The 17,075-nt window shown below is 37.6% G+C and overlaps 3 protein-coding genes across 3 annotated transcripts; all 3 read left to right on the top strand.

Annotated features, from left to right (window-relative positions):
• The first annotated feature begins 367 nt into the window (after window positions 1-367).
• LOC114516535 (GMP reductase 2-like) lies at window positions 368-3,979 on the top strand. Its single transcript, XM_028536055.1, has 10 exons — window positions 368-537; window positions 984-1,109; window positions 1,420-1,503; window positions 1,591-1,764; window positions 2,488-2,569; window positions 2,772-2,878; window positions 2,968-3,010; window positions 3,158-3,214; window positions 3,318-3,420; window positions 3,638-3,979. Exons 1-10 carry the CDS (start codon window positions 451-453, stop codon window positions 3,816-3,818), a joined length of 1,044 nt encoding a protein of 347 aa, XP_028391856.1. The 5' UTR covers window positions 368-450; the 3' UTR covers window positions 3,819-3,979.
• A 715-nt stretch (window positions 3,980-4,694) lies between these two features.
• LOC114516825 lies at window positions 4,695-6,941 on the top strand. Its single transcript, XM_028536410.1, has 4 exons — window positions 4,695-4,959; window positions 5,459-5,509; window positions 5,812-6,057; window positions 6,454-6,941. Exons 1-4 carry the CDS (start codon window positions 4,720-4,722, stop codon window positions 6,754-6,756), a joined length of 840 nt encoding a protein of 279 aa, XP_028392211.1. The 5' UTR covers window positions 4,695-4,719; the 3' UTR covers window positions 6,757-6,941.
• Window positions 6,942-11,885: 4,944 nt separating this feature from the next.
• On the top strand, window positions 11,886-16,018 carry LOC114516837. The gene is made up of 4 exons (XM_028536422.1): window positions 11,886-12,124; window positions 13,105-13,155; window positions 13,817-14,062; window positions 14,825-16,018. The coding sequence occupies exons 1-4, from the start codon at window positions 11,894-11,896 to the stop codon at window positions 15,110-15,112; spliced, it is 816 nt and encodes a 271-aa protein (XP_028392223.1). The 5' UTR covers window positions 11,886-11,893; the 3' UTR covers window positions 15,113-16,018.
• The last annotated feature ends 1,057 nt before the right edge of the window (window positions 16,019-17,075 follow it).

The following is a 17,075-nucleotide window of genomic DNA, read 5'->3' as shown; positions in this document are numbered from 1 at the left end:
TGAAAAGTTTACGACTTACTGTTCAAAATGTAATATTAATTTTGTTGATTGGTCAGTTCTTAATCTTTTCAAAACTTTGATTTCTTCCGCAAATTGATGAAATTAAAATGCAGGAAGCTAGCAAATTAACCAAGCCTTTACACATTGTGCTTGTAAATTTTAAAAAAGTTCGAAATCTGCTTAAAAGTTTCAAAGGTTACCCAAACGTGGCAAGAACTGAAAATTGAAAAAGCACCAATTCATACACCTTTTGTGGCTTCTGCCCCACTTCTGCCCGTATTTGACTCACTATTGTAACATGAAGTATTTATGCAAGAGACGTTTAGAAATACGCGCCAAATCTCTCAGCTTCGCGCGCAATTATTAATTAAATTATATTTTGTTACAGTTTCAGTTTGAAAATCGAAATATCAAAAAATACAAAGTTTATCACTTGGATTCTTTATAAACATGCCTCATATTGATAATAATATCAAACTTGACTTTAAAGATGTTCTTATTCGACCTAAACGAAGTACCATACGAAGCCGTGCTGATGTAAGTTTATGTTTGCATGATAGAATATGCATATTGCAGGTTTAATATTTATACGATTGGTAACCCGTCTTATTTAAGTATTTTCACCGCATTTAAGAGTTGCGACGTCCACGAATAAGACCCCACGTGTATATTTTGTCCATAGAAAATTTGTGATTTTATTTTCTTGTAAAGACTGAAATCTTAGGATGACCTATTATATTGAATATACCTTAAATATGGCTTTGACTATATAAAAGAGTTGACAGGCTAGAAGCACAGGACCCCACCCTTTCAGTTCCCCGACGATCTGACTTTGGATAATCACATTCAGTGTCTATCATACACATCACACATGCCAATATATCTTCTTTATTTGAAACAAATTTTTTGCATGGTAATATCAAAATATAAGTAAATAAGCACAACCAGGTTATAGACATTTAACATTCTGTATTTCACATCAGGTCGACCTTTCATGGCATGTGATTCACCGACATTCAAAGAAAACATTTCCAGAGGATGTAGTTCCAATCATAGTTTCCAATATGGACACAACAGGCACATTTACGATGGCCAAGGAAATCGCAAAGGTGAACAGGGCAATGTGGCAATCGAACTTTTAAATTTTCATGAATAACAAATCAACACGAGCTTTGTAAAACGAACATCAATCATTTTATAGTATCAAGCCATACCAGCAGTGCTCTTATACCCAGACAAATAAAATTACCTTGCAGAAAATGGAGTTAAATTCTAAAATAGGCTCTTATGGGTCTATTGCTAATTTTATCAATGGAAATTTTAAATATTTTCTTTGAAACAATTAGGCCTAGGGAATTATTATAATAACATTCCAGTTTCGATTTTCTTAGTAACACTGTTTTGTTCCTTTTTATTTAGCATAAGATGTTGACTGCCGTACACAAGCATTATTCGCTTGAGGAGTGGAAACAATTTGCCTCTGAAAATCCTGATGTTCTTCCGGTATCATTCATTCCTTTGCATTTATGTTTTGCTAATAATTCAAGATTAATTGTTGTTGCTTTCTTATTCTTGAGCTATTTTTCTCAGTATACTATAGCAAGCTGTGGTATGATGAGCAAAGATGTTGAAAAAATCACCAGCATTTTGAGTGGTATCCCCGACATCAGAGCAATTTGCCTTGATGTTGCTAACGGATACTCCGAACATTTTGTTGAATTTGTGAAAGAGATCAGAGAGAAGTTCCCAGAACATATTGTTATTGTAAGTTGACATGGAGTTTAGGGAGAAGATGATGATCTTTATTACAGCAGCCTCTTCTGTATTTAACATGGTATATTTAAAATGGCCCACAGTGTAGCTTTTATAGAAAAATATATTGGAACCTTTTTATTACAGGAGCTTCCATTTAATGTACATGAACACCTCTCTCATATGGACACCTTCCTTGTATAACATGTGTCCAGCAGGGATGCCTCTACTATGAGTAACTATGAATCTCTCTATGGGCTCTAATTTTAGGACCCCTATGATATATGTTACCTTACTAATATAGACAACTCTCTAATATGCACACCTTCTAAAATGGGCACCTCTCCAATATGAGCACCTCTCTAATATGGGCCCCTTTCTAATATGGTCCCTCTCCTATATGGGCACATCTCTAATATGGGCCCCTCTCCAATATGAGCACCTCTCTAATATGGTCACCTCTCCTATATGGGCACATCTCTATTATGGGCACCTCTCCAAAATGGGCACCTCTCTAATACAGACACCTCTCTAATACAGACACCTCTCTAATACAGACACCTCTCTAATACAGATACCTCTCTAATACAGACACCTCTCTAATACGCATCTCTCAACGGTCGTTAATACGGACACATCTCAAATACAGGCACCTCCCTAAAATTGTTACCATTCTATCACTGTCACTTTCTGTACCCAATAACACGATCAATTCCATGATTTTCTTTTGAACAGGCTGGCAACGTTGTCACAGGCGAAATGGTGGAACAACTCATTCTAAACGGAGCTGACATAGTTAAAGTTGGTATTGGACCGGGTAAGGGATGGTCCCTTATTTAAAACTCTCTCACGCTCTCTAAAAGCTGGTGTGAGAACTTTCATGAAAAACGAACAACTTCACTCGGACATTGCTTACAAAATTGATCCAAAAAAATTCCTTTTCTCGATCAGAGATATTTGGTTGTGCAAAAATTTGTTTGGTATATTTGCCAACTGCGTGCATTTGACGTTGTCCACAGGTTCGGTTTGCACCACGCGAAAACAAACCGGAGTTGGATACCCACAAATCAGCGCGGTGTTGGAATCAGCCGATGCCGCCCACGGGCTGAAGGGACATGTTATCTCGGTAATAAAATACTTGTGAAAATATGTAAAAACAAAAAGGTTTCCTTGCAAGCACTCCACTGACAATTTGTCTTTCGACTTTTAAAACAGGATGGCGGCTGCACTTGCCCCGGTGATATTGCAAAGGCATTTGGTAAGACTGTTCCAACATCCAATACTTCTCTTCATAGGCGTACCAGGGGTGCCACACCCCTCTCCTTCCTCACAGACTTTATATTCCGACCATCCGCACCCATCCTACAAAGTTTAGACGGAATTTTAACCCACATTCATTTGCTAGGAGCTGGTGCTGATTTTGTTATGTTGGGTGGCATGTTTGCGGGCCACGATCAATCAGGTACATCTCCTTAAAAGATTATTCCCCCATCTCTCCTTTTCTTGACACACCCATGCATCAGTAGGTAGGGCCTTGGCAAAGCAATATATCATGTGCCTTTCAGGTGGTGACCTGATCGAGCGAGATGGAAAGAAATATAAGATTTTCTATGGAATGAGTTCTTCAACAGCCATGCAGAAACACGCCGGAGGAATCGCTGAGTACAGGTGATGTGCTCCGTCAAGATTTCTACGGTCGTTATAAAGACGAACGGAAGACTTGTAATCAAACTTGATAGTCTAAGTTTTTCCTAAACACACCTCGATTTCGTTGTCCAACGCAAGTTCCTCAGCCTTTGGAAGTTAATTTAGGTGGCTTTAGTTTTCTAAATTTTCAGTGAGATTTATCTCAACAGTCTAAAGTCCAGTTTATTTCAATTTCTAGATCTTCTGAGGGCAAAACGGTCGAAGTACCATACAGAGGGAATGTCAAAGACACTGTACTTGATATGTTAGGTGGATTGAGGTCTGCCTGCACTTACGTTGGAGCATCCAGACTTAAAGAGTTGAGCAGGCGAACAACTTTTATTAGAGTGACCCAACAGCTGAATACAGTATTTAAGTAACTAATGTTTGGTCATAGAACAGTGTGTGACCTTTAAAGTTGCCAACCCATAGTAAGGAATGATGTTAATGTGTAGGCTAAATATATATTTAATGGTTGTGAACTTTTGACAATGTTAGTCATTGTTAGTCATTGCGCTAACATATTTAACAATAAACTTTATCAAACACAATCCATGTTACATTTTAATGAAATGTAAGAAAGAGCATTATCATTCCGAAGAAGAAAACGATGTCCAGCGTCTCTGGTATTAGTCAGACAATTTTGCTGGTTAAATTTTAAAAAGCTATCAATTTAGCAAACCTGCACGTGGGCGTGATAGTTGCAATGCTTTGCGCGGAGTCCTACGATACAAATATAACCATGCATCAAAGTCAGTGAACTCCAACTATACTCCAGGAAATGAGAAAAAGCAAAGACCATTTCAATGGCACTGACAAATGACAATGCTTGCCTTTGGTTTTTTGATGATCTTGCATGAATTTGTGATCTTGATGACGTCACTTCCTGTTCGCAAAAAGCCCCATCTCGAAAAGCCCTATCCGTCCACGTCAAAATTACATTAATGATAAGCCGATCAATCAAGCAGATCAACATACAGCGACGCATTTTTTAAACTATAAAAAATTCCGATTAAGATTATCGCAGCCCTGACCATTCCTAGCCGATTTGGGCGTCTCTTAGGGTGATTTCCAATTCTCTTTCCTGAAAATATTACCGGTGTCCCTTTCTTACCCAAAGCCAGCACACGCTATAGTGACTAAAGTGATGGGAGACGAGGCTTTTCAGCAAGATGTCTGCTAAATATCATTGTTACAAACTAATATAATACCAGATTCATATTACATTGCTTGCGTGCCAGCATACACCATTTGACACCATATCGGTGTTGTTCAAAAAACATGGCCACCGTATCCCGTAAGATAGATTGGACGATCCGTTTATCAGCGCTGGCAACCTTAATTCTTGGAACTCTGATGATATCTTCTTCATTCAGAATTAAGTATTACAATGAAGCATTGGATTCCAATTCAGACTGGTGGGAAAAAAAGAATTACAAACTATTTACCAAAAAGCTGATGGGATTGTATTGTTCGACGAATCTATTTGCAAGCTGGATCATCTATTGGCCAGGCATCGTGGTTTGTATTCAAATATTTTGCGTGCAGTTGTCTAGTTCCTTTTACGAAGATGTGGTGGCATGGCTGAAGCCATGAAAACATAGTCTACCATACACGTACCATCAAAATTTAGCGAAAAATTCGAAAGGAAATTAAATCTTTTAGAAGAGCCTTAACTCGTTCAACAAAGCCGATTTGCGATCATAATTTCATGCGGGCAATTCGCGTCTCTTAAATCACCGCATCTTCGCAAAGAATCTATCATGCAATACGGTTTTAGTTTCAAATGCAGTCGAGTCGCGAGCAAGCACGAAGCAATGAATGATAAGAATAACCCGCATCGATACATGTGTTTATAAAATACCCGGCAAGGTTACTAATGACAACCATTTATCGCGAAAATTGAGTGCGTGTCATTACTGATTGAGATGGTTCTTTCTTAATAAATGGAAAGATTTAAGGTAGAGCATTGAAAATCAAGCTCTTATTAACGCTGACTGTTTTTTATTAATTTTTATAGGTCGTGTTAACAAGCCTCGTTATTCTCTTTCCCAACGTATGTCGCCACAGGGTATGAATCTTTTGTGTGATATTTGCTACTACATGGGACTCCGAGGGTGGTTGGGGGTATCCGCAGGTATCGCAGGGATATCACTAGCTTTGTCCACGCCCCACAACGCCACTGCAGGCTTGCGTTCCTCGTCAAGTTCAATGTTTTGAAATCTGAGATCATGTTTCCTTTCCCTCCAACTGTAGAGAGCAATTTGTAACAATTCGTCTTTCTGATTCCAAGTTTTTTTCCCATCCAAATGTAGAGAGTAATTTGTAACATATTCGTCTTCCTGACTTCACGTTTTTCCCATCCAAATGTAGAGAACAATTTGTAACATTTTCGTTTTTCTCTCATTGACGGCGACGTTCGTTCTGATAACACGAGAGGCAAGCACGATCGACAAAATTCGAAGTTACGATGTTTGGACTTGCCATCCTCACGTTTCCAACTTCTATCGACTACGTTGGTGGTATTACGCACTTTATATTTCATCATATGCCGTCCTCTGTCTTTGCATTGGTCAATTCGTTGCTTTCGGAGCGAAATGGATCTTGGAATTGAAATCGGTATGTTAATAAGATTCAAAACGGGAAAACGTTCAAAACATGAAATCTTTTCGACGTACCACTCAAAATCAATTTATTTTAGCTTTATTCTTTATATTAGGTAATGAATGAAGTCTTGCATGAATGGTAGTTATAGTGGTTACAAAACACCAAGCGACGAGAGTTTTTTTAAAAATATAAATTGCAACTCAAATTTGGGAAAAATATTTCGCAAAAAAGAAGATGAGGAGGATTTGCAGGATCAAAACCTTTTCCCGCCCTCATCAACCGCCATAAACAATGCTCGGTCCTAATGTTTAAACCTTGAGACAGGCACGATCTCAGTCAGTAATGCAATCAAAAATCAAAAATGGATCCAGCAAAGCTGATGAAATAATTTCATTTCTACAATCATAGAGTTTCGAAGATTTAATCATCAAGAATAATCATTCTGCACATGGACGGCACCATACCGAGCAAAGTGGTGAAGTTGAGGAAGAACAGGAACCACCATCTTATGTTGGTATGAGAGTTCTACCAACGAACCAACCCGGACCACCTTTTCCCTACCAACAACCAGAGAGTTGCTGTCCGTACCATACCCCACAACCATCATCGTGTCACCATTGCGATATCCATGAATGCTACCCACCAGTACCCGGGGTACCACACTATAATTCAATCAGACGAGGTCGGAATTGCAAAGTTATGCCATACTAGTGCGGCCATATGAGAAATTGAGCCAGCACATTCAGCATTTCAACTATGTTATTCTCAGTGGAAAGTCTTACCGGAACTCTTAACTAACATACGCAATACTCTATGATTGAATAAAGGCGTGTGTGCGTAGCGTGGTATATAGTTCTGGCATTGTTATTGTAAATACTATTTGAAAATATATACTGAAAAGCAACAAATATTTTTTAACATTAAACATTTAGTAATTTATATCAATTGTCATTTTCGTTTGCCGTTATTTATAACAGGGAGCTTTTTTTAGAGAATTCTTTGTGGTTAGACAGATCTGGTATGATCATTCATTTTGTCCCTGATATTAAAAGTCCTCACAGTCTTTCAATAGTTGCATAATTTGACCCGTCTCGATAGGAATCTGGTTCGGTGTATCCATCCAAGGCCTCAGATTACATGTAACGCCTCTCCAAAACTTAGTACATTGCATGGTCTGAATGTACCAGTTTTGAACTCATGGCTTCCACATTGAAGATTATTGATGTGGCGATCGTATTCATGGCATTTACATTAACCATTTTGGGAGCACTGATGATGAGTGCTTCTTTCAGGATTAAACATCACAGTAACGTTTTAGATACGGAAGAAACCTCGGTTGATTGTTCGGGGAATTCGTTCTCAACCTGGGAAACATTATGGCCAGGAATCGTGGTCTGTATCCATGCATATATTTAATGCATGTTTCGTTTTTTTGTTCAAAGATGCGGTGGAATGGTTGATAAGACTAAGTCTATAATCCAGCATAGAAAATGCAGCAGGAACTTCGATATCACGAACAATAGCCTTTCGGCATCGTTTAAGAATTTTCTGGATGGCAGACTTAGTTTTCAGCCTTCAGACGTACTATCTTATCAACCATTACCTCGGAATGATTCGCACAGAGTCTGCTGTAGTATGCAAGTATCTATAGTTTTGAGTCGCGATGTTGGACGAGAGAGCGAAATACGACTGCCACATATTTTCAGTTCACAATGACGATGTAAACAAAGGCAATTATCGAACTGAAAAAAATAGGTTCAGATTCATGCCGTTAATAGCTATTAATATCTCTCAGAAAGGCATCGATTGTAGCTACAGTAGCCCAAAAGTAGTGTATAGATCGTCATTACTTACATCTTCATGCAATTTAATGATACTTGATCTTCAGACAAGGCAACTATAGTAGGCCCGAAAAATGTGGCTAAAATCTTCGGCATCACCCTTTCAGACTAAACCACTTCATTAAATCATTAAATTACTTTTATAGAAGTGTCGCATAACACATTTGCGCCACTGCTGATCATGACTCTTATTTTTTATGTAATTTTCCTTTTTTTCCCGTCCATTTGCCTAGATTACTTTGACAAGTATCGTCGTTCTTTTTCCGAGAACTTATCGCCACCGGGTATGATTTACTTTCTCATAATTGCAACTGAAATTGCTTCATATAATGTTAAATCACATAACAGTATAATTAAATAATTCGATACGGTTCTTAAATATGATAATAATTATGTTCCCAAATTACATTAACGAAGCTTAGGTCTTGCTTTATAATAAAAAAGATTAATTTTTGCATCGTAAACACAAAGGGTGGATTTCGTACAATCTACATTCATTTCGGAATGATACTCGACCTTTGATATGAAAAACAATAGGATGTGACAGATTTTGGCGTTAAGTTGAATTATTCGGATTCCAGTCTATAGTATAGCGGCGAATGTCGGGTCTGAATAAAAAAAAACCCAGTGGACTGACGTTTTCTGGAGAAACCGTTGACGAAAAAGAAAAACATAAATTCGTACACGTTCTTCCTACCACTCATTTACTTTTCCATTTTTTCCCCTTTTCATTCAATTTCAGACGACAGTTTGTAACGTATCCATCTTTCTCTCAATGGTCTCCGCATTTTATATCGTCACGAAAGAGGCGAACGCGATGGACAGGATTCGAAATTACGATGTTTGCACATGCCATCCGAATATTTACCACTTTGAACGATTACGTTTGTGGTTTTACGCTCTAATTGCCTCCTCGTACGTCGTCCTCTGCTTCTGCGTCTTACAACACGTTGCTTTTGCTGTGATTTGGATCTTGCAAATGAAATCGGTAACGTTAATCGAACTAAGATCTACTACATTGTATATTGGACCATACCAAGAAAATGGTATACTCGACCATGCTGGAATATATAACGGAATATGGTATACTCGAACCTGAAATTGGACATGTATACTCGACCCTGGCCGAATATACTGGAATATGGCGGTATACTCGACCCTGGTCGAATATAACGGAATATTGTATACTCGATTCTGGTCGAATATACTGGAATATGGCGGTATACTCGACCCTGGTCGAATATAACGGAATATTGTATACTCGACCTTGGCCGAATATACTGGAATATGGCGGTATACTCGACCATGCTCGAATATAACGGAATATTGTATACTCGACCCTGGTCGAATATACTGGAATATGGCGGTTTACTCGACCCTGGTCGAATATAACGGAATATTGTATAGTCGACCATGGTCGAATATACTGGAATATGGCGGTATACTCGACTATGCTCGAATATAACGAAATATGGTATACTCGACCATGGTCAAATATACCGAAAAACGGTTGAAAATACCATATTCAGGTATATTAGATCATCATTATATTTTTATCCAGTCTTAATTTCGACTAGTCTTAATTTACTCCAAGTTCGTATTTAATTTTTTGTGTTTATGAAATTTTGACTAATGCAATCGCATGAGTCGCATCAGTCTGGACCGCTCCTGTTTCATTTCTATCCCATATTCATTTCTTTTCATTTTGGTAGAGGTTTGAGAATTTGATCATCTCGAATACTGCTGCACTTGAAAACTCGCAGCAAAGAAGAAGGGCTGGCGCATCGGATGCCGTGGACCAGGAATCACCATCTTATATTGAGATGAATGTTTTATCGATAAACCAACCACCTTTTCCATACCAACAACCAGCAAGCTGTGCCTGCCCTTACCACACTAACCTGACTCCACAACCACCGCCGTGTCACCATTGCGACAAACACGTATGTCAGCGGCCACAGGTAGCCTGTGTTCCACACTTCAATTCAAACAGATGTCAAAACTGCAAACACATCACATATTAACACAACCATGCCAAAAACATCGACACTTAGACGCGTTGCTATATTTTCAGTCAACTTTAATAAAACTGAAAAGCGAACTTCATACACAATTAATGTCTTCGGCAATTTGAATTATATCATTGATAATATTGTCTTCGTACACAATGTCTTCGGCAATTTGAATTATATCATTGATTTGTCTTTGCCTGCACGGTGCCCGCAACAAAATACTTGTTTAAAAGAACTGGTGACATCAAATATAGGATGTGTGGGTCTAAAGTCTGTTATTTCAATGTTTGTTAGTAACAGTTAGTTTTGCGATTAGTTCTCTTTATTTGCCCCAAAGGGTTATTTATAGATATCTCAGCATAAAAAGACACGCGGCTGCAGCTTTTACGGGCTAAAATGGACTCTAATTTAGATCAGGATGTCATTTCGTGCAAGAATTCAAGATAACTCGCGCTATATATAAAAAATACTCTTTAATCAGTTTAGTTTGCATGTGCAAATGCTACAGACCCAAAAACATTGCAGGGCCTTGTAAATTTCAACTTCCTGTGAGCTTAACTGCGTTTTTTGTTCGCCATTTCCTTGCAAATTTACATAAAACCATAGAAGAAAAACAAATATGTTAAACCCCGAATCAAAACAGTTTTGTAAGTTACTAAGGAAGTCAATAAGTAATGAATGCTGCCCTATTTGAGTTCACATGCAGACAATCTTAATTACTCGATTGTAGCTGCATGCGAATCTGAACTTTACATTAATTCAATGCTTGAAAATCTTGTTATTATAAATGGTTTCGACCTTTTTTGGGGGGACTATTGTGATAGAGCATGCAGGTGTAACACTCAGTGTATACCTTTTTTCAAAGTAGACAAATAACATGTGGAATAGAAGTATAACCAGAAATGTTAAAAAATTGTTGCCATTTTAGAGCTGTTTCGCTATTTCGGTCGTGTACGCGGTTTCATGCATTCATGAGCTAACCATAAACTGACAGATATTGGATGGTAGACCGAATAAAATATCTCATGTTCATATATAAAGCCACTATTTCAGCGAGATGCTCTTAAAATTTAAACCTTTTTAATCATTAATTCAAAGTTCGCCCCTTTTGTAAAGCTATTTTTCATACGCGCGATGCAGATAGACATGGACGTCTAAACTTAGCAGCACTGTCTGCTTGTATGTATCTGGTTGCCGTCTATCATTCTCGAAGTCATGGCTTCTGCATTTGAGAAAATAGATTTCGCAACAAGTTTAATGGCGCTAACAATGCTTATTTTTGAAACGCTGATGATTGCTGCCCCATTCGGAACCAACCTGGTTGAGAAGTGAAAATGATAGAGGGCTGAGCAAAGCATTTAACGTCCAGCTTTAATGTCCAGAGCGAAGAGGTTAAGAATAAAGACGATATATATAAGCAATGGAAGCAACCAACTCCATAGTTCCAATACTTGAGAAACATTTTTATGCTATTTTTTTTATTATTTCGTTATTTTAAATAATAGTTTTTTAAAAAGTTTATATAAAATTTCATATAAAATTTAAAACTGACTGTACTATATTGTGGATAGTTTGCTATAAATTGTAAAACATCGTGGAAAATTCAAAGTCGATTGCGTTTATAATTATCGAAATTTGACGTCAAGGCAATGAGGTTATTTTAATCAACCAACCCTAAACAATCAAAAATTCATAATTTAATGAGAAATGATGACTATGATTGTGTATAGGTTTCATATTCAGTAGTATAGATATATATATTGTATTTCCAACATTCTAACACCTTATTTTACTGACAGAAGATATAAATGCCGGACAAAAATAAAAACCCTGTTACCATAGAGCTACCATTTCAGGGAGAAAACCTAAATCTTGATTAATTAAACGCTGTTCCTTTTGTAAACACGAACGTTTATATATATACGCATGATGTTGACATTCTCGACTCAGATTACATGGGCTTTTTGAATCGTGTGTTGCTGAATTAGCTAACACATGGCTTCCATACTCAAGAAAATAGACTGGGCGATTAATGCAATTCCGTTAGGAATGCTTATTTTTGGAGCCATGATGATTACCGCTCCATTCATAATCAAATATCATGGAAATCGGTTAAATCCAGAACCAGGTTGGTCGGGCTATGGAAAACTGGGCGAAACGTTGATGGATTTGTACTGTTCGACGGAACAGTTTTCCAGCTGGGACACATTTTGGCAAGGCATCGTGGTTTGTAGTTATGCATATATATAATTATACATCATGTCTAATCGCTCGGGTCTCTTTGAAAAGATTATGCGAAGTGGTTAAAACGACGAATTTGCATGCCATGAATATAATTTATATATAATATACTTTCTGGAGAGAGATTTGAATCGAAACAAAGGATTTCACTCTTCGTTCCGATTGCCAAGCAGGGATCTAACGATATATGAGGTTCGGGTACGAGTTCCACTCGTAACATGATGGTGTAGTAGTTGACCTAGACAATTGCATGTGTTTGTTTGATTTCATGAAGCTTGACTTATTTTAATATATCAAAAACATTTCATGCCTCGTTTGATCTCAGCCAAGCAGGTTCCAAAGTGGATTGTTACGAACCGTATATTTACCGGGAAAATCTATTTCGCGCATGCAGTTTTTCGTTTTCAATTCCAGCATTGAAATCTAACACAAGCGCCGTTTACGAATTTCTAAAGAACGTCCTGGGCCGATTCTTAACAACGCTGTAACCAAGGGCAACTACGCGTCTTGAAAAATTATGTTGTGTTCAATTGCTAAATTTTCAAAGTGTTCATCCCCTTTTTAATAGAGACAATGACAGGAAATAAGAAAAGATTTCTTTTTAGTTACGACATATTACTTATTTTATAGTGTATTAGTACTTTCAGTGCATTTTATATAAGCCAACCTTCGTTGAATGTTAATAATTTCACTATTATCATCGATCAAATACAAGAAAAAATATTTTGCATGTTATTTTGAATTCAGACCATTGATTTAAAAATTTGCCCTCCTGGGTAAAGTAGCCCCCTCGGCCACGACAAACAGAGAGGCCCCTTTGTGTAGAAACACTCGAAATTTCTTAGTGAAAGAGGCCCGGCTGTTGCATGTACATGTATCGTATTCATTCTAATATACCTCTGGCAAAGCATGTTATTCCCACATTTTGTTTACTCAAAGTGCATTGACGTTTATTCATTTCCTAGGTTGTGTTGACCAGTTTCTTTCTTTTCACCCCGGATACTTGTCCGTACTGGGTATGATTTTGATATTTCTCTGATTTTGGCGATGGATTCTGTTTCATTATGCATATTATTAGATCAGCAAAGTTTTTAAATGATTGAATTTTCATACAACGCAAAATACTGCACGAGATTATAAATTAAAGAGAAAGCCTTAGGGTCAGTTTACATGAAGCGAGTTATCTCGGCTAGGCAAGGTGAAAACTGCATATAATGAAAGACCAATCAGGTTAAGCCTTTGATGTGATGCACTTTTTACCTCGCCTGGCCGGGATAACTCGCTCTTTGTCAACAGGCCCTTAGTCTCTCATGTGAAGAAGGAATGCATCTATATTATGATACTTAATAACAAGTAAATTCGTAAGGACCAGGTACTCCGCGGTTTGGAAATGCCGAAAAGAGTTTAATTACGTGTATAAGAAAAGATAATATAAAATAGAAACAGTTAATCGACTAAAAATTGATACACATGCAGACATTACTTCATGTTGTAAGATTTCTAGTATCGTGTGTAAGGAAGTATTTAAACACTCGTTATTCTGGACATTTCGTCCCACCACCGTCTGGTGGCCAAATTTTAGATTATTCGAGAAATGTTCTAAGAATTTCCATTTTTTTCACTTTTGTTAAGATTATATATTTTGAGCGCAACAATTTTCCTTTCTTCCAATTCCAGAAAACATTTTGTTCCATATTTGTCTTTCTCTCGATGGTATCAGCGTTCACTATTGTGACTGAGCACGCAAACACGATGCAAAGAATTCGACATTACGACATTTGGACGTGCAGTTCAGACTCTTATCATTACCATCGACTGCGTTCGTGGTCCTACGTTCTAATTAGTTCCTCGTACATTGTCCTCTGTCTGTGCATTGTTCAACTTGTTGCCTCAGCCGTGAGATGGATCTTGGAATTGACATCGGTATGTTATTTGAACGGTGTTTGTCGATAAAACGGAAAGAGTATCGATCATTGAAAGCGCCGTTACACTATGCGACTTTTCCTTGCGACTTTTCCTTGCGACTTGCAATGCAATTATAATTTTGAGGGATGTTCAGTGGTTAAAACGAGGGTGTTCATTCGAAATGCTAAGAAAACGCAGTGAGAAAACGTTACCAGATCGCAGGAAATGTTCGTATTTGACAACTTCAGATGCCTCAGGAGTAGAATTGCAAGGAAAATTGCATAATTGCGGTGTTACATGAGCCCGGTTACCCGAGATTCAACCAAGCGTGAGATAAAGTGAAACTTTTTAAAACCAAACCAAACATACTGTTGCCGGCAGTAGCGTAGCCAGCCTGACGATTTGTTCCGCTATGCTAATATTTTAGTGCTCACTGATTGTGAAAAAAATAGATTTCTAAATACATTAATAATTATAATGACTCGAAATTTACATAGCGGTATTGGTTGACTACATTATTTCCATGATTATGTTATCTACTCATTTCAGTACCTCAAAGCCATTTCACGCTTCCTCTAACCTCGGGTTTCATTGCGTTTGTTTTTGCCTCTGTTCTCCCCCAAAACCTTCAACATTTAATTTATATTCGAACAGAAGTCTAGGATTTCAAAATCTTAAAATCGAGCAGGGGAACGCCTGCACCAAACAGTTTCGAGTCAACGAGGCACGTGTGCAAGTGTCCTTTGGGTAAAGAAAACCATTTTTTAAAAATATTTTTAGAGATTCGAACATTTAATCATCGCGAATAACGCCGGACAGACCGTACAGCAAAGCAATGATGCCGCACAAACCTCACAGCAAAGTAGTACGGCGCGTCCATCAAGTCCAGAACTGCCATCTTATATAGGCATGAGAGTCTTACAGCCAATCTCATATCAACATTCACTGGGCGGTGCTTGCCCCTACCATAGCCATCAACCACCACCCACCTGTCACCAATGCGACAGTGAAGCATGGTACTCGTCAAGAGGTTCGAGCAGACGATGTCACAAAATAATGCCATACTAGCGCGGGCTTTTCAGTAGCGTTTAGCAGATTAAATTAGCGTTTAGCAGACACTAGCCCAATATCTATATGTATACGTTATGATTTCTAAAAGATCAGTCGAATAGACCTTTTCAGATTGTATGCAAATAAACTCATTTCAAATCACATGGTCTGAAATGGTAAAGTTTTATTGGCTATTCCATGCATGATCACACAACATCTGAAATGGGTTAATCTGCATGCAAGCTGAAAAGGTCTGTAGGGTGTAAATATTAAATTTGTGATAAGATAAATCGTCTGATAAAACCAAGCAGAAAACTAGAACTTACAGTGAATCTGAGAATTTCGACGTTTCTAAATAATGGCAGGATATTTCTTAGAAAAACAAAACCGCAACATTACCCATGGATATGTCTAAAACATATACCGCAGTGTCCATCTGCAAAGCTGTCTATAGCAAACAGGGCGTGAAATCGTTTGTAAACTAGCCATTCTATCATTGCAATAAAAAGTTATTTAATGGTTCCGTGTCTGGATGGCCTAAATCAAATGCGCGGGAATATTGCGACAGCGCGAAAGAAAAGCGCGCGAATTAACACATGTTGTTTTATAAAATAACGGCAAGGAGCCGTGGGTGCTCTAAGTTTGATTTCAAAAAGCGAATTAAATTTTCGTGTTTGAATGGCCTCACCAAACACGAGCTTCGACCAATCAGAACACTTATTATTTTATAATACTAATTTCATACTCGAACGTGCCCACCAAGATACAATAAAAATCAAGCAACTATAAGCGAACACTGTTACAATATAGTTGTAAAAAATATTATATCCATCCTGTTAATATGTGTGAACTTTGTACCATCATAAATCTATTGTAAAACTACCGGATATACTTATCATTTAAACAAATTTAGGGAATTGTATGCGCAGGAATATGTAAATATTTTGCAATAATGACATTTATCCATGTTACACTTGCTCCAAATACACGAGTGTCATATCAACTTATCAACATATCAATCATACATTTATACATGCTTATAAAGTTATAACTACATCTGGATTAAAAGAAATAAGATGAAATATAAAGCATGCAGTCAAATATTTTTTGAAATGTGTGTATTTAGACATGCTAAGACAGCGCACAGCTTTACTAATTTTCCCTAAAAATCATCTGACTGTCACGCTTTAAACATATCATCAGTCTGTGAAAATTTGATCAATATTATATATATAAACTACGAAGATGCAAGTAAACACATAAAATTTTAGAAAGCTAAAGAAGCGATCTTAATCACTATAAATTAGCACGTTGTGCACATACAGTAAATGACTGTAAAAAGTCTAGAGTAGAGTAGTTACGTCGTAATCAACACAAAAATACAACTGATTCAGTGTGGCAAATTCTTTCATGCTCTAACCACAATTAAAAGTCAACTTTTCATAGAACAGGGCCTATGATTTTCGCGTCTGTTGCATGGAAGTCTAAGAAAATTTATATTATACTTTGTTAAAGCGGTAAGATCTCCCTCTCCCCATGCAATACGGACAGTAAGGCGAGTAAACTTAAGTCGGTGGAGACTCAGTATCTTGGTTGGCCTCGTCTTCTACCATGATACGTGCATCTTCCTCGTCGTTACACCGAGAAAATCCATAGTTGGTTGCGGAAGTGCGGCTGTTTGCTCTCGATAAAACAATGCCACTCTTTGAGCTTTTCGTCGAACGATTCGCCATCATGTCATTGTGACGTTCAGCAGTTTTATAGGATCGGCGTTTGCGACGTTTTCTCAAGTAGCACATTGAGGACAAACATAAAACATATACTACACCAATCGCGATAAGGATATATGGGCCAGCTCCCTTAAGGTGTTCGTGAGATGCGATCGATTCGGTGATTTTGGGTACATCAGCATACCAAAATAATGCAACGATTAGGAAACAAATTGAAAATAATATGGTCAGCACGACAAACGACCAAGTTA

Source organism: Dendronephthya gigantea, unplaced genomic scaffold, assembly GCF_004324835.1.
Source record: "Dendronephthya gigantea isolate DGI-Jeju-01 unplaced genomic scaffold, DenGig_1.0 000006F, whole genome shotgun sequence".
Lineage (NCBI taxonomy): Eukaryota > Metazoa > Cnidaria > Anthozoa > Malacalcyonacea > Nephtheidae > Dendronephthya > Dendronephthya gigantea.
This window is presented reverse-complemented; position numbering and strand designations above follow the sequence as displayed.